General features: G+C 33.1%; 1 protein-coding gene across 5 annotated transcripts in view; it reads left to right on the top strand.

Annotated features, from left to right (window-relative positions):
• Nucleotides 1–19,098, top strand: part of POT1 (protection of telomeres 1) — an 85,835-nt gene that overhangs the window by 13,503 nt on the left and 53,234 nt on the right. For 4 of the 5 annotated variants that reach the window (XM_077857190.1, XM_077857191.1, XM_077857189.1 and 1 more), the window contains exons 5-7: nt 10,633–10,746; nt 11,524–11,571; nt 13,659–13,773. In XM_077857190.1, coding sequence (XP_077713316.1) covers nt 10,633–10,746; nt 11,524–11,571; nt 13,659–13,773 — 277 coding nt within the window. Of the gene's footprint in view, nt 1–4,449; nt 4,568–10,632; nt 10,747–11,523; nt 11,572–13,658; nt 13,774–19,098 lie in introns of all 5 variants that reach the window. The other variant, XM_077857192.1, reaches the window with a different exon arrangement.

Here is a 19,098-nt window from a genome sequence, read left to right as displayed (position 1 = left end):
AAAAAGATACTTAAGCTACAGGTTTAAAATTGCAACATTCCTAAGAGGTTGTAAAACTTATCACTGACATAGAAAGGGACAATTTTTCCTCTCACATCATTTTAATGCTTAGTATTTAACAGAAAGTCTTAAAGGTATGTATATTTTCTCCTCACTTAATTAAAATAATTCTTACTAAAAATAATATAGGCTATAACTATTTTTGTATTATTTTCTGATAATTGTTTCAAAATGCATGCCTGTTAAATCCAACAAAATACTACCAAAATGAACCCAATAGCATATTAAAAGGAGGAGACACTATGACCAAGTGAGATTTATCCGAGTTTGGGATAGTTTGGTTCAGCATTAAAAAAAAAAAAAAAAAAAAAAATCAATCCTTGTTATATATCTCATTAATAGAAAAAGGAAAAAAAAAAGGTGGCCCTTTTCATTGATACACAAAAGGCACTTGATAAAATCCTATACTCTTGTAATCAAAACACTGGAGAAACTAGGAATAGAGGGGAACTTGCTCAACACAATATAGGGCAATTATGGGAAACCCACAGGTAACATCAGACTCAGTGGTGAAAGACTGAAAGCTTCTCCCCGAGATTAGGAGCAAGACAAAGATGCTTACTTTACCACTGCTTTTCAACATTCTACTGAAAGTTCTAACCAGCATAGTTAAATAAGAAAATGAAATAAAAAATGCCTAATTATAAAGGAGAATGACTGTCTCTATCCTCAGATGACATGATTCTGTATCTGAAAATCCCAAAAATCAAAAGAAAGCTACTAAAATTAATAAATGAATTCAGCAACATGCAGCATACAAAATGGACACATAAAAATCTGTTGTTACTATAAAACCCACAATGAGTGATCTGGAAAGGAAACTGAAAACAGTTTTTAATATGTGTTAGCATTTGAAGGAATAATAATAATCCTATGAATATATGTAACCAATGAGGTAAAAGATTTCTACACTGAAAGTTAAATTAATTAAGACCTAAATAAATGGAAAGGCATCCATGTTCTTGGGTAGTAAGAGTATTGTTAAGCTATCAATATCAACCAAAGTGATCTATAGATTCAGTGTAATGCCTGTCAAAATTCTAACAATTTTTAGAAATGGAATGGTTGACCCTCAAATTCACATAAGAGTTTCAAGGGGCCCTGAACAATCTAGGAAAACCATCTAGGAAAAGAATAACAGTCAGAGGACTCACACTTAATGATTTCGAAACTCACCACAAAGATACTGTAATCAGTGGTGTGGAACTGTTCTTTTACAAGGATAAGCATGAATACCAACAGAATAGAATTAAGGGTCAAGAAATAAACCCATTTATCTATGGGCAATTGATTTTTGACAAAGGTGCCACGTCCACTCAGGGTAAAATGATACAGCCACTGTGGAAAACAGTCTGGCATTTCTTTATAGAATCGTGGTAATGACCCAGCAACCCACCACTAGGTATATAGACAAAATAATTGTAAACAAGCACTTAAACAGATATTATTATACCAGTGTTCATTGCAGCATTATAGTAGTTCCCCTTTTTATATGTGGGAACAGGTTCCAGGACCCCCACTGGAATCCTGAAAACATAGATAGTACTGAACCCTATATACACTGTTTTTTCCTCTACATATATGCTTATAATAAAATATAATTTATGAATTGGGCACAGTAGGAGATTGACAACAATCATTAGAACATTTATAGCAATATACTATAATTAATATGAATGTATTTTCTCTTTCAAAATACTGTATAGCACTCTTCTTTTGATGATGTGAAATGATAAAATGCATACATGATGAGATAAAGTGAGGTGAATGGCTTAGGCACTGTGATGTAGAGTTAGCCTACTATTGACCCTCTGACAGTACATCAGGAGGATCATCTGCTTCTGGCCCACAGTTGACAGTGGAGAACTGAAACTGGAAAGCAAAGCCATGAATGAGGGGGGACTACTTCATTTATAACAGTCAAAAGGTGGCAACAACCCAAGTGTCCGTTAGCAGATGAATGGATAAAGAATGTGATATACTCCTATAATGGAATATTATTCAGCCATAAAAAAGAATGAAGTTTTGATACGTGCTATATCATGGATGAACCATGGAAACGTTATACTAAGTGAAAGAAGCCAAACACAAAAGGACAACTATTGTATGATTCCACCTCTGTGAATATGTGGAACAGACAAATTCATGGAGACCAAAAGTAGATTAGAGGTTACCAAGGGCTGGAGTTGGTGGGAGGAAATAGGGAGTTTTTGCTTAATGGTTAAGGAATTTCTACTTGGGGTAAAGAAAAGATTTCGACAATAGTAGTGATGGTTGCACATACTGTGATTGTAATTAATACCACTGAGTTATGTACTTAAAAATGGTTAAAATGGCACGTTTTACATGTCTTCAATGTAACATTTAGGCATTACAGGTATGTAATAGAACATGAGTCCTTCAAAGTTCTTGTCCTTATACAGTATACTTTCTGTTGGAGAAAGATAGACAGTAAACAGATAAACATGTAATTTTTCAAGTGGCAGACAATGCTGTGGAGAAGAGAAAGTAGTGGAAGAGAGAGATATGAGGGTATATTTTAAGCTGATGAAGGAAGGACTCTGATAAGGTGCCATTTGAGCAGAAACTTGAAAGAAGTAAAGTGATCCTTAGGTATGTGAAGTAAAAGTGTTCTAGAACACGAATTTGCAAGTACAAAGCCTCTGAAGTATGAGTGCATGCTCCAGACACAGCAGGGGGTCAGTGTCTAAATCCCAGCAGATGTAACTGGGACAAAATGCTTGACTCCGTTCAGCCTTTTTAAAATTTTAATCTTTAAAGATTAAAAGATTCTTTAAAAATTTTTTAATGATTAAAAAATTAAACTTTAGATTAAAATCAATAAAAATTAATTTTAAAAATCTTTTTAAAAAGTGTAAGATAGGAGTAGTAATACCTCCTTTTCTGGATTGTTGTCAGGATTAACGATAAATGTACTTACTCCTGGTACTACATGGGAACTCAGTATCTGGCAACTGTTGTTATTGTTAGGATTCTTTTTATCTTACTGTAATTAGATGCAACCCCAATCAGAAAAAGCAGGGTAGAGAAAGGGCAACTGGGTTTGAGCCCAGGAGTGTGGCTTCCAGTTAATTACTGGATTTTGAGTAACCATTGATAATCTCCAGATGTAAATTTAATCAGATATAAAGTAAGAATGTTGGATTAGCTGAGAATTATGAATAATTCTGGCATACAGTGGTTTCAGAAACTGATCATTTATAAATAATTCAGTGGACTTGAGAAATGATACTATTTTTATAAAACCTGTCTTGCGGAGTCTAGAATAAAGATTTATTTCATGGAAACTGTCAGAACATCTACCTTTTTTTCCTTCTAACAAGCATTTTGGGGATAGATTGCCAAACTCAAGTTTTGTTTTGTTTTTTTTGCTAAAGCTTCTGTGAAGAAGCAGTAAACCAGTTAATTTTTTCCTAATTTGTAATTTGAATAAAGGAAAGGAGAATCAGTGTAGTGATTTTTCCTTAATGTGAAAAGTTTATTAAATATTGGTATATTTTAAAATTTTACTTTAGGATTAAGGAAATAAGGTGTTTGCTCTGTGATTCATTTCCTAAAACTCCTATAACATTTCATCAGACTTTCTCTCAAAATGATAACTAGAGGAATTTTAGGTACAAATTTTTAAATTAGAGATATGTAGTTCTAATCTAGTTGGTATGGCTCAGCAAAGTTCCAGAAGCAAATAGACTAAAAAAATAGGTGTAACCTGACGGTCTGCTTTAGGCCACTCAGGGTAGGAATCGGTAGCTCTAGGTGTATCCTAGGGTACAGGGATCTCCAGTGAACCCCAGCAGTGTACAGATCATCAAAAGAGATTCTTGAATCAATTAAATGTGTATGTAAATGTATATTTTTTCATCTCTGAGAAGGCCATTTGTAATTCTTGCCTCATTCTCAGAAAGATCTGTGAACCCATGATCATTAAGAACTACTTTTTAAGAGCCAGATTTTATATGGTTCTATTATGGTATATAGTTGAGGTGTTACATAGAAATAATAATGACTTGATATTAGAAATTAGTATCTTCTAAAAATCTTGTATTATTTTTAGTGAGAAGTCCTGTAACAAACCTTAACTTTACAGTGGCTATCTTCATAAAATTACAAATGACCGTCACTGCGGAGGGTTCCTAAAGGCTCAAATGATAAACGTGTAGAAGCATTACATAATCTGTAAAATTCCCTACAAATATACTATTCTAAGTATTGTTACAGAACTTGTAGTAAGTGGATATACTACTCTATCTCCACAGCTGTATTCTTTTCCTGACTCAGGAAGATAGTGTGGACTTAGATTAGATCTTGTAAATAATTTGGTTTAGAAGATCTTCTTCTTTTTTTTTTTTATTTTTTTATTTATGATAGTCACAGAGAGAGAGAGAGAGAGGCAGAGACACAGGCAGAGGGAGAAGCAGGCTCCATGCACCAGGAGCCCGACGTGGGATCCGATCCCGGGTCTCCAGGATCGCGCCCTGGGCCAAAGGCAGGCGCCAAACCGCTGCGCCACCCAGGGATCCCAGAAGATCTTCTTGCTTGGTCTTGGTTTAAAAAAAAAACATTCAAGGGGTATAGAAGGGTGTAACCAGAAAAGTGGAAGCTGCCCCTTTCCCTCAGAAGCCACACATAGCCTAGTCCCTTTATTGGATAAAATCACTGCTATATTTCTTTTCCTTGCATTTTTCCAGCTTTTATGTATGTGCATCTATATATACTTACATATGTATGTATGTATCTATGTATGCATGTAGGTAAGCTCATATGCACATTTTCCATCATATGACAATACTACTCATGTTTTGTAAATTGCTTCATTTTATACCATATCTTGCACATCTTAAGAGAAGAAGGGTTTTATTTTTTTTAAAGATTTTATTTATTCATGAGAGATACACACAGAGAGAGAGAGAGGGAGGGAGGGAGAGAGGGAGGGAGGGAGGGAGGGAGGGAGGCAGAGACAGGCAGAGGGGAGAAGCAGGCTCCATGCAGGGAGCCTGATGTGAAACTCAATCCCGGGTCCCCAGGATCAGGCCCTGGGCTAAGGCGGCACTAAACTGCTGAGCCACCCGGGCTGCCCAAGAAAAGGGTTTTAAAAATAAATACATGGTATTAAATATTAGTGATGTTCATATTTTAAATACATTTTTATCTTTTCCCTTTAAGATTCTTATATAAAATTCTTACTTGGAAACAAAATAAAAGGATTACAATACAGTGAATTACCAAAACATGTGCATCTATAAAACATACACAATATATGAGATATTAATATTTTACCTAACTGCCATATGAAAGGTGTTTTCTGCATTTGAAATATATTTTAAATAGGTATTCATTAAAACAGAATAGAACTACTCTGGCTAATTAGTACTTGTCAGGTAACAGAGAATGTTAATAATGGTAAGTCAAAGTTTTTCCTTTTTAAAAATATAATGGTAAAAGACTGAGGTCACAATTTACTTTAAAATCTTTCTGGGTTTAAAATCCATGAATGCTGATCATAGGGGAGGTCTAATTAGCCTATTTTTTTAGGGTTTATAGAAGTAAAGTTAATTATTGAAAATCAGAGGTAAAACTTTTTGTATAAGAGAATGGATTTTCTTTTTTTTTTTTTTTTAATATTTTATTATTTATTCGAGAGAGAGAGAGAGAGAGGGGCAGAAACACAGGCAGAGGGAGAAGCAGGCTCCACGCAGGGAGCCCAATGTGGGAATTGATCCTGGGTCTCCAGGATCACATCCTGGGCCGAAGGCGGTGCTAAACCGCTGGGCCACATGGGCTGCCCAAGAATGGATTTTCTAATTCAATTCTTAAATCTTTCTTATTTGTGACTGGCTTATTCCCTTAAGGTTAGCTCCACATTTGATTACAAAAAATAAATAAATAAAATCCTAACATTAAAATGAATTTTAATAAAATTTTAGTCCTTGCTTTGCTAGACTTGCAGGAATACACATGCTGTAATTGAACCTCTCTCTGTATGAGATACATTTTTCAGTTTTAGCTTTCCTTTAAAGGGAGATTTAACATTTACTATATGGACATACAATATGGGGAAAGACTTTTTCAAGGTTTTTGAAAGTTTAAAAAAGCATTTTGTCACAAAACCATCAGAATTATAGATGTTTATTAATACATTGTTTTCCCTTCCTGTGAGATTTAGTTCTGAGAGATGATGTAGAAAATGCCTGTCTTGGAAATTAGGAGATCTTTATTCTTGTCTTGATCTACAACTAGTTAGCTGAATGTGACCTTACACTGTTCATTTACCCTCTCTCGTCCTTATTTTCTTATGTGAAAAATGAAATTGTTTGATTACATGATCTCTGAAGTCCTGTTCTCAGATTTGAAATGCTAAGATTCTATGAAGTAAGTTTTGTAGTACTTGTACAGTATTTAAGATTTAATGAAGGCATTATATATATATTGTATGATTCACATATTTGGTTATTTGTTTAGTTGTCCAAACACTTGTTGAATGTTTTTGGTCTTCTGTGTTGGATGTGAGATACTTCTTAACTGAATAAGAGAGAGTGATGGACCTTGCCATCATTGGACAATGTTCAATGGAACAGAGGGTATTAAATGGCTGTTATTTAATTATTATATCCATATATGATATGACTAAGATTGAGTAGTAGAATGAGAAAAGTAGCAGAAAGAATGAGGATGGAAAAAAAAAAAAAAAGAATGAGGATGGGTACTGGGACAGTGAATTAGTAAAAGAACAACATACACGGAGGCCCTGACTAAAGAACCTGGAATGCTAAAAAATTATAGAGAGGCAGGATTCCTGACAGTGTCACACAGTAGGTGGCTGGTGAGATGGTGGACATCAGATCGTATAGTGATTTAAAAATTTTAGATTTTATGCTAATATTACCTATAATACCTCCAGTTAAGTTCTTGATATTACAAGACCGAGTAGATGTTAATATTCATAAAATACTTTTTGTATAATGGAAAAACATTTTCTATCAATCTCTACATTACCAGTGACATCAGATTCCTGGCTTCTTCTTGTCCTCTTTCGCTCTTTAACAGTGTTTTAAAATATGATAACAAGACTTGCAAGACTTGTTTTAAAATATGATAACAAGACTTTAACATGCCTGTTAAAGTGAGGTGTTTCCCTTTTTGGATTATCATTTTTTTTCATATTTTCTGAGTCCTTTATCTGCTTACTAAAAGTGTAACAACTTGAGAATTTTGGATGCACTATCGATTAAAAATTATCAAGTTAATACACTAATATTTGTAGTTTACATTTTTCTTAGTCACATTGATTTTTTTCTTATTCCATCACTGATTGTATTCTACACTGTGAGATATTAGCATGTAAAAATCATATTTGTTAATATGCAAATAAGTTGTCTGGTCTTTTTTTTCTTTTTAGGTTTATTGTTAATTTTTAAGAACACTTTGTTTTGTTTTGTTTTAATATTTTTTTTTTTTATTCATGAGAGACACAGAGAAAGAGAGGCAGAGACAGGCAGAGGGAGAAGCAGGCTCTATACAGGGAGCCCCACGTGGGACTGGATCCAGGGTCTCCAGGATCAAGCCCTGGGCTGAAGGCGGTGCTAAACCGCTGAGCCACCTGGGCTGCCCAAGAACACTTGTTTATGTTAAAAAAGACCTATACAGTTTTCAATGATATTTCTCTGAAACTGGTTTGTGACAGAAATATTCCTGTTGGCTAAACAACAACAAAAAAAAGTAAATTGTTTAATGACAAAGTTTCATTTCTTCTGAAAAACACTGTGAAAGTGTAGGTTGGACACAAAAGGAAAATGACCCATTACTGATATTTGAGTATCCTGAGTTCAAAGATTTAAGATATACCAAATGTGTCAATTTTTTTTAGAACTTTCATACACAGATATTAAGGTATAAAGCCTTATCACTTTCAGTAATGTGGTGTTCTTCTCAGGCTGGTTTCCTAATACTTTTTTTCAGCAGATTGAGATAAATACCTGTTCTGTATATCAGAATGGAGTCTTAGCACTGAATTGTGTCATTCCTGTTCTTATTTAAATGGCTTCAGTATGCTCTGTTCAGAAGCTTAGAACTTAGAACAATGCATATTAAATCACATTTTCAACTCAGTCTAATGAGTGTTTATACAGACTAATACTGCTTATTAAATGTTTATCTTATCCTCTGTGCATTTGAATTAATTTAAAAACTATTATGATTTGTAAATTCATGGGAACTAGATTCTAAGAGCCATTCATTTTTCCCCTCTCCTGTTTAGAGATGTATTTTATTTTCCAGTATTAATTTATTCTACATATTTGTTGAGCACTGACTATGAACAGAGGCCCCTTCCAGTCACTTGTATGTAGTATAAAGATAGATAAGACATTCTTGGTCCTAGGGATCTTACAGACTTTCAAGAGCATTAAAAACATTAAGAAGCATTTTTCACACAAGGGAAAAATATTAAAATACTACAAAGAAGAGTTCAGAGGAAGGAAGAATTATTTTTCTCAGAGAGAGCAATCTAAATAGACCTCATAAGAAAGAAGCATTTACAGTCCAGGTTTTAAGATAGATTGGATCAGATATATGTAAAAGAGAAAAATGATACTGTTAGCAGGGGCTCAGAATAAGCAAAAAATGTATGTGGAAAAGCACTAGGCATATAAGAGAATCAGATTTGTAAAGTATTGAATAGATGTATATGGTAGTAAAACAGGCCAGGTTGATGGGGATGGAATCACTGAGAGCCTTTAATGCAGTTTATAGATGTGTATTCAAATATAAGTTCAGGTTTATAAATATAATAAACACAATAGTTTTCTTAAATATATTTGGTATTTCTATATTGTTGAATTTGTGTTGGAGAAAAAGTTTTACTGTAACCTTCTACTGAATTGTATTGCTAGTGTTATAATAGAATCAGACTTTTGAAAAATTTTTTTCTTATGAATGCTGATGTCCTGCTTTCAGTGATCTTTTCTATTTAAAATGTTTTCTCCATCATAAAATACTCATTATTTAGATTATACAGAAAAATGGAAAAATGTTCATCTCTATGACTAACCACCTGTATTTTGTGTATTTCTTTCCATATAATATTTAAGACATTTTTAAGTAAAATAGAAAATAACATGAGATAGGTTATTTTTTTGTGTACTTTTAAGAGGATTTAGTACTGATAAACCATTGACTACCTTACTTCTGTTTATCTTCCTGTGTTAGTTTGATTAAACAACTTTAAATCTTTGACTAAAATCTCAAGTTTTCATTTAAATCAGAATTTTTAGTCTGAGGTAAGTTGAAAGCATTGTGTATTTTTCAGTTTATAAGAGTAATTTATTTATTCCAGAGGCGATCTTACTGTTTATTTTATTCCCCCTTAAAACTGCCTAAAAACATGGTAAAAACAGAGAATATTCAGTGAGAAGGAATATTGTCTCCCGTTTATCTTTGAAGAGTTGTGGTTATTTAGCATTATCAGCACAGACACAATTATGTTTTCAGTCTCCCATAAAGAAAGAAAAAAAATGCAGAAATTTGCAGAGCTAAAATTTCTGAATAGGGCTAGAGATAACAAAAGGCCCACTTTGTGCCAAACCTTATAAATACAGAGCAGAATAAGACATGACCCCTGTTGTTAAGGTGTTTACAGTTTTTTTTAATGGATCTAAACAGAAAATTCCAGGCATTGAGACCAGACCCTTCCTTCCTTGTATGTGCAAAGCAGAAGTCAATAATGCAGAAGACTTCCATTTGTTAGGAAGTAAGATTATTGAAGGAAGCTGCCTAAAGCCCAGGAATTTTTATGCATCTTAAGATTTTGGTGTTAAAATTAGGAGAATAGGGTAATAATTTCATATATGTAATATATATATATATAAAATCTCACACATGTTATATATGTAGAGTGCAGCAAGACCAGATTTTCTGAATGCGTATGATCCAGTATTTGGAGAATGAGATTTAATGAAAGAATGAGAGAAGCAGGAATAAATGGGGACTGGCTTCTTATTAATATTATAAACCTAAGTAGAAAGACAATTTTTTTCTTATTAGTATGTAAATGGAAATTTCTTATTTATGTCTCATAGCCTGGATTTATATGCACATATATTAGCTTTGTGACAATATGGAGTTTTTATACTAATGACATGTCTTTCTCACTGTAGTCTGTCAACTGTGACATTTAGTTTCATTTAAATTTCATTCTTAATACTATTGAATCATCTGTTATGTCTCCATTGTTTATTTCTGCAAACCTATTCATATAAATGGAGATAAACATTGATTTTTGAACTCCAACTAAATAAATAAAATTTTTTGAGTGATTTAATGTTTTCCTGGTTCATGACATGACACATTATACCTGTCTAGGACTACATTGTTGATACCTTTTAGAGGAAGTAGGAGTCTCAATCTTATGTTCAGGAAGCATTAAACAAATTTAGGGTAACCAGTTTTCCATTTTGTAGAATTACTCCTGTTTTTAAATAATAATAAAAATAAGAATTTATATACATTCAGAATTACAAATATTTTGATGATTTAAAACCACTTTTTCCTATGTAGGACACCATTGCAGTGGCTGGATTTGCTGTCTTGTCAGCATCTTCATCTACAAGCAGAGATGGTAAACATTGTTTATTTTTGAAAGCATTTGAGGACTTCAAATCAACTGTTTATGTAAGTATGTAACTTTTAGTCCAATCATATGGTTTTAATGAGTTAAGGGGATGGAATAGTATTTCTGTAAAGCTGCAGATAAACTAGTCTGACTGAATTAATTAAATATTTTAAGTTTAAAACGTAATTCTTTTTTTGGCTTTATGTTTAGAATGACTCCAGGTAAAAAAGATCCCTCACAGATAATTATTTAAATAACGGAATTTTTAAAAGATCCCTTAAAGATAATTACTAATGGAATTTTTAGACCTGATCTTATTCTTTGCACTTAAACCAGCACTCTCTTTTGATGGTCTACTTGATTTCACTTTAAATTGATTAAGTGCCCATTATTACATAAAATTGATTTCCTTCTATTTTATTTTTTATAAAGATGTTCATTCTCTGCCTCTGTCTTAACCCCTTCCCCCACAGCCCCTGTGCATGTGTGTCTGTGTGTGTGCACATGCGCACATGTGGAGACTACTTGTTTGGTCTAGGCTGTCAGACAAGTAGAGTTGGGCTAAGCCATGTGCTTCTAAGACCACTTTCTGCCTGTTTTTCTGTGGTATCCGAAAGGGAATTATATGTGCTGGGGATGGTCCTGTGATATTAAATTTATGGATTAGACTGAAATTTAACTTAGACAACTTTAAACATGTCAATCTTAATTTATAAGCCATACTTCTATGACATTCTCTTGAATTTGAATATTCAAATTGTTTAGGTGCAATTAAACGTCTGTAATCACAGTGGAGGTTGTTTATATACAAGTTAATGCTCTTTATTTGTTTTCAGGTTTATGTTAAATCTGTAAGAGATTTTTCTGCAGAATCAATGTCTTTGGTAAGATGATACTCAATTTTAATTGGAAATATGCACACACACGCACACGTAAAGATACACACATGTATGTACATACATATATATTTGATCCGCTTTATAGACTCATTTTAAAATACTATCAATACAATGGGAAAACAAAGTTTCTACCTTTTTTATATCTAAAAATGTTAAATTTGAGTCATATGTTTACCTAGTAATTAAAACCTGGTTGTTCTATTGCCTGGAATATCTGCTGATATTTTGTATAAGTTATATATCAAGAAAATTAAAAGGGAAAAAAAGTTTTAATTGTGTGAAGGTACTGGGATTAGTACTATATTTAAACATCTAGCAGATACTTTTGTTTCTTCATCAGCTGTATTTATAAACATTATCATGTGCAGATTGTGATTTGACAAATTATTTGATCCTAAGAAGTTTATTATATTTGTGATACATTTTTCATTTTTTTAATCTTTTTTTCAGTATTTTTTAAGATTTTGTTATTATAGCGATAGGAAGGTTCCCATTTTTATAGGTGAGCTACATGTAACTGAGTGGAATTGGAAAAAGGTAATATATATGATGAAGTTTAATATAAAGTTTACCTTCTGCCTATATTATTTTTTTTTTTTAAGATTTTATTTATTTATTCCTGAGAGACACAGAAACAGAGACATAGAGGGAGAAGCAGGCTCCTCAAAGGGAGCCTGATGTGGGACTGGATCCCAGGCTCTGGAATCACACCCTGAGCCAAAGGCAGATGCTCAACCACTGAGCCACCCAGGCATCCTCCTTCTGCCTATATTCTTAACCCTTTTGTTTCTAATGGACAGAGTCCAGGAACTTTGTTTTAGTTAACAGTGACTATGGGATATTGATTTTAAATTCTGAATAATACTATATGGTAGTATAATTCATGTTTATCTATAGAAACTGTAACCAATAAAAGGATTGATAAACTTTAAAAGCATGAATTAGCCCCAGGTATTAGTTTTTCTCAAAATTTTCTTAGATTCTCAGCTTCAAATATTTGATACATTTATGAACCTGTATTTAAGGAAGAAGTAAACAAAGCCTATGAAATTGGCAAAAATGTCTTTTCAGAGAGCCCAGGGGGTATTCTGAACTATTAGAATATAACTTAAATGCTGTGCACATTATATACTGGGTTATTTACATGGAAAGTCAAATTAGAATCAAAAGTTGTTTGTTGTTCATCTACATGGAATACCATAATAGTTAGTGTCATTGAACTGTGCTTTTCTGCCCCATTTACCTATACATTAGAGAGATAACTATAATATCTTGGATCTAGTTATTTTGTCAGTTGATCACACATCTTTCTTTTCTGTCCCATAATGCTGACCATTATTTTTCTTTCATCATTTATGAGCTACAACTTTTTATATCAAGGATTGATGAGATTTCTAAGCTCTACTTTTCTTGCATTTGAACTAAAGGATCAGACTCCTTGAAAAAGCCAATTAACTCATTTTGGTTTGATTTTTTAAAATTTTAGCTCATAGTGTAGTAGGTAGTAACCTTATTTTCGATGTGGATGGGATGGATGGGTATTGGGGCCAGATGTCTAAACCCTTTTAAGGTCTATTTGACTAATATGCAGACATGTCCTTATAAATCACTTTCCCCTTTCTTTCCAAACTTATGTACAATAATTTCAGAAAACTTTTCTATTTTTACCATTTTTAGTGTCTTTATACCATTTATAATCAAAACCTGGCTTTTTAGGCCTAAGTAAAATCTTTATAGTAATATCGGAAAAAAAAAAAAGAAATATATACCACAAGTTTTGAAGTGGTATTACTTAAGGTTAAAATCCAGAACCAAAATCTCTTAAATTGCATTTCTTAGAATTGTATACAAATTATAGTATTTATAATCAAAATCCTTTCTCAGAAAAACTGGTTTGTATAGTAACCTTTATAGGTTGTGTATTTCCTTTTTTTTTTCAGGCTACAGCCTCTTTTTAGACACTTAACAGGGAAAAAAATGCAATTAGATTGATAATTTAAAAATTTAATCATAACATTATTCTAAAATGTAAATACTTAGTATTGATATATTCACTGGCTTCTCTTTCTTAGGTTCCAACAACACACTATATATATACACCCCTGAATCAACTTAAGGGTGGCACAGTTGTCAATGTCTATGGTGTTGTGAAGTTCTTTAAGCCTCCATATCTAAGCAAAGGAACTGGTAGGTATTAAAATTGGTAAAGATTTTGATGGGCTGGAACTGATTTATTGGTTTCAGAAACATACTCTTTCAATACTGTAAATCTTAGAGGCTCAATTTTGATTAATTAAATTTTTTAGAAACTTTGTTTTAGAAAGAGAGAGAGTGCATGCATGCATGCATGGTTGCCTGTGAGTGGGGAGAGGAGGTTGCAGAGAGAGAGATTCCCCAAGTAGACTCCCTGCTGAGCACAGAGCACAAGGAAGGGCTCTATCCCAGGACCCAAAGATCATGACCTGAGCTGAAAGCCAGAGTTAGCCATATAACTGACTGAGCCACCCAGATGCCCCTCAATTCTGATTTATAATTGTCAAACAATGCTGATGCATATTTTTTGGCTATTTTCATTTATAAAGTAAGTATGGTCTTTATATTCCAAAGACTAAATTAAGGAAGGGTTGCTAAACTGCAACATGATAGCCTGTGAAAATATGAAATAGGCTAGAAAAGGTTAATATATAGACAAATACAGAATAATACTATAACAGTGATATATAAATCGCTTTTACTTCTGGTATAGAACTTTAAAATGAAATGACTAAAGTATAAAAAATATCTGTGAACACATGTTAATGAATACACAATATAAAGATACAAATTATAACAACATCAAGTGTGTATGAGGAGTAGGAGTATAGTTTTTGTATAATGTTTATCAGCATAAAATAAGTTGTTATAACTTTACGTAAACTCCATGGTAGACCAAAGAAAATACCTACAGAATATATACGAAAGGAAATGAGAAAGGAATCAGAGTATGTCACTACATAAAGAAAATCGACAAAATATGAAGAACAAAACTGCTAAAAGACAGAAAACAGTTAACCAAGTGGCAGTAGTAAGTACTTTCCTATCAATAACGACTTCAGATGTAGAAAAATTAGGGATGCCTGCGTGGCTCAGTAGTTGAGCATCTGCCTTTGGCTAAGGGCGTGATCCCAGGGTCCTGGGATCAAGTTCCGCATTGGGCTCCCTGTAGGGAGCCTGCTTCTCCCTCTGCCTGTGTTTCTGCCTCTCTGTCTCTCATGGATAAATAAATAAAATCTTTAAAAAAAAAAAGAAAGAATAAATTAAACCTCAGTCAAAAGGCATAGTACTTTGGTTTTTTTAAAGGTAATTAATATATAACATACTAATTCTATATAATAATGCCAGCTTTTAAACAGACTGATGTGGAAAAGAATCAGAACACAGGAATTTCAGTTTTCTGATAGTAAATAATCCATATACCTTTACTTTGGTTTAATTCCGTTCAACTAAATTTAATAGTTACTAATCTATTTAATCTGACCTGAAACAAGATTTGTAAAAGGCACCATTATGTATGTATCATCAGGAAAAGCTCTGCCAATTAAGTTATGCTTCACTGTAAATTTTAAGATGTAGCCATGTTTTAGATATGTTAACGCAAAACAGTGTTGTTGGTGAAATAGTCTTTATCTGTTACATGCCAGCTGCTGTGGTTCCTGCTAGAAACACAACTCAATGTTCTCATTGAGTTCATATTTTAAAAAATACTTTATTAAATTATACATATGCAAATTTTATTATTGAGTGAACTTGAAATGTACTCTTTAGTGCAGGATGAGAAGAACATCTTATTTTCATGTGGTCAGAGGATTTTGTTAATGCAGAATATAAAGACTTACTCATGAAAGTGACTGCATGAAAACTAAGAAATCCAGAGAAATTTGAAATAGGTGGTAACTAAGTCTGGAGGTTGCAGAGGAATGTTCTATTAAAAACTGATGATTTCTGTTTTAGCAGAAAGGGAATGTTAAACAGGTTGAAGCAGAGAAGTTGTTGTTTAAGTATTTATTTCTCAAATATTTTCATTTGACTTTACTTTCTCCCACAGTCTACATTCCCCACTCCATAATACTGTTCAAAATACACTTGGATATTTACCTTGGTGGTTTGTTTTCATCATCAGGTTTACTCCTCTCTGAATCTTAACATTCTGTGAATTTACTGTAAAGGTGTGATCACTATGATCCTCTTCCAGTTGCGAGTGTTACCTGGTAGCTCTAATTGGCCTGCTGAATTTAGGAATAAACTACATTACTGTCAGTTATGTCTATCTGACTTGATAGAAGATAAAATTTAAAAACTTTTCACACTTGATATGTTGCTAATTCTTGTCACTGTACGTTTTTACTAAATCAACAAATGTATTCAAAAATAACATGTTAGTAATATAGAATAAATTGATAGCTTTTTTTTTTTTTTTAAGATTTATTCATGAGAGACAGAGAGAGGGAAGCAGAGATACAGGCAGAGGGAGAAGCAGGCTCCATGCAAGGAGCCTGATGTGGGACTCCATCCCAGAACTCCGGGATCACGCCCTGGGCCAAAGGCAGGCGCTAAACCGCTAAGCTACCCAGGGATCCCGTGTTTTTGTTTTTGTTTTTAAGATTTTATTTATTTATTTATGAGAGACACAGAGAAAGAGAGAGAGGCAGAGACACAGGCAGAGGGAGAAGCAGGTTCCATGCAGGGAGCCTGATGTGGGACTCGATCCCGGGTGTCCAGGATCAGGCCCTGGGCTGAAGGTGGCGCTAAACCACTGAGCCACCCGGGCTCCCTGATAGCTGATTTTAAAACATTGATGACTCAGTATTAATTTTAAGCTGTTATTAGACAGCATAATTATGTTTTCTTCTGACAGTGTTACTAAATCATGTGTATATAATGAAAGCCTTGGGGAACTGTAATATTTATTATATATTCATATGTATTTTATATCTCTATCAGATATGTTTAGTTGGATCCAGTCCCTTAATAAAAAAATTCATGAGTAGTGATAAACCATCTGTTATTACAATGATAATATGTTTCTCTATTTTTTCTGAGATACTAAATTAAAATGAATGTCATAAATTTTATCACAACATATTCATTGAAACTCTGAAGTATATTTTAAAATATAGTGAGATGTCTCTACTAGCAAGATGGTAAATTTTAAAATTATCTGTTACATAACTTTAGTTATACTTTTTATTTCTATTGATAGAACTCATCCTTTAACATGCTGTAGGAGAGTCAGACAAATAACACTTTTTGTGTTGAGGAAAGGATCAACTTCATTAGTGTTACCACTGAGATGTACCAGAACAAATGTACAGGAACAATCCACAGCTGTGCCTTTTTTATATTACATAAAGCAATATTATTTTGCAAATATGAGACCACCATCTTAAATATTACATCCAGATGTACATAACTAGTTATGTGGAGGAAGATTACCTTTATGCAGCTCAAATTTAGGTAAATGGAAAAAAGTTTCTTCTCTTATATATATCATTAGCTGGAATTTTTCATTAAAATTTATTTTATAAATGTTAAATTCAGTGCTACTGAGGCTACTGGTATACTCTAGCACTTGTATTTCTTGACTAAAATTTTTCTTAAAGACTTTTCTCTCCACAGTAATAGTGATTGCATATGACCTGTAGCATGCTGCCGTCTCACTTCTGGTAGCAAATGCTTTATTTCCCAAGCTTTATATTCAGTCTTGGAGAAGCAAGCTGTAGCTTTTTATTCTTGCAGAAGTCTATCAGTCCCGTTGTTTAAAGGAAATAGATAGTTATATTCTTAATTGTGATAAGATTCATCATGAAAACTGAGAATTTTTCAAAGATTATGGAAACAACATTTATTAAAAGATCATTGTATCATCAAAATTGATTTTTGATATTGATTCATCCGGGGTACATAATATGTCCTCTTTTATATAGGAAGACAAGGTCATTGCTGCCTTCTTAGGATTTTGAGACTTTATAGCATTTATTTTTGAAAGCCTCACATTTACTTTTGCTTCAGAGAGCTGGTTAGACTGGTGTATAAGCTTTTTGCCTTACACAGGTACCATTGATCATATTTTCTTTAGATAATGCCTATGAAAAGTTTAATTTTACTTTGTCTCAGATTTTAAGAAATAGCCTACAGTTTCTTTAAGCTTGAGACACATTTACTCTGTCCTTATTGTCTGTTCTTGGTAAGTAAAGATAAATGTATGCAGGCCATCAAACACTTGCAGACTTAATAGTATGTGGCTCATACTTGCTGTTATTAATATCATAATGCCTGCTCGCTCTTGAAGCAAACGGGAGGAGTAGAGGTGCTTACTTTTCTAATATTTGAGTGTGGAAGAAGGGAGAGGATAGCCAAAATACTTGATATATCATTTTTTGACTGTCCACATCTCCCCCCATTTTTTTTTCCTTTCCTCAAACTTTGGGGCCCTATAGGTCTCAGCCTTTTTGTGCCACATAATGTGGTACATCACCTGTGGGTCCCTAGTCTTATCTCAGGAATGCTTTATGTTCTGAAATTATTTGGTTTCCATACTTGTCTCCCATTAAGATTCTCCATTTTTGGAAAGGAGTTTGATTAAACTTGAACAGTTCTGGATGTTAGAGTATTTCTAGAAGCAGATCGTTTGTTGTTCATTATCATAAAAGGATATCTATTTTAGCCATGAACTGAGCATTATAATCAAATTTCTTAGAGCAGTATCCAAACATTGGACTTCTGAGAGCCCCTATCTATTTTGTTTTCTTTTAGTTCTTGGAGTAGGATGCTAGGATATAGGGCCCTCCCTAGGAGTTTTTCTTTTCCTGTCTATATAACATCCCATCTAACACTAGAATGCTATTTTTGGCTGTGTAAAAATATATTCACTTAGGAGAATGATTTGACATTTGTACATTAATATACATAGCTTTCTTGTTTGAATATTTCATTTTGCATGGGTAATATTAGTTGCATATTAAATGATTATGTAGTGTCTTATAATTTTTTAAAGTGTAACAAACTCCATATTAAAATGGTAAAAAAAGAGAACTCATTAATTACTGAATAATTCATAACTCATTGGCGTTCCATAAGATCCATGACACTTCTGATTCATCAAAGAGAGATTAAAGCATTTACTATAATGTAAAATTACATGTATATTAAAATATATGTTTTAATATTTTAAAATTGATAATGCATCTTTGGAAGTTTGCTTTGATTTTTTGTTTGGGCTTATTTGGGTTTTTTAAGATTTTATTTAAATCCAAGATAGTTAATATATAGTGTGTATTATTAGTTTTGGGGATAGAATTTAGTGATTCATCAAGTTTAATATAACACCCAGTGTTCAAGTACCTTCCTTAATGCCCATCACCAGTTTCCCCATCTTCCCACTCTCTGTCCCTCCAGCAACCCTCAGTTTGTTCTCTGTAGCTATGAGTTTCTTATGGTTTGCCTCTCTGTATTTTTTTTCCTTCTTTCCTCTAT

This window comes from Canis aureus, chromosome 18 (genome assembly GCF_053574225.1).
Source record: "Canis aureus isolate CA01 chromosome 18, VMU_Caureus_v.1.0, whole genome shotgun sequence".
NCBI lineage: Eukaryota > Metazoa > Chordata > Mammalia > Carnivora > Canidae > Canis > Canis aureus.
This window is presented reverse-complemented; position numbering and strand designations above follow the sequence as displayed.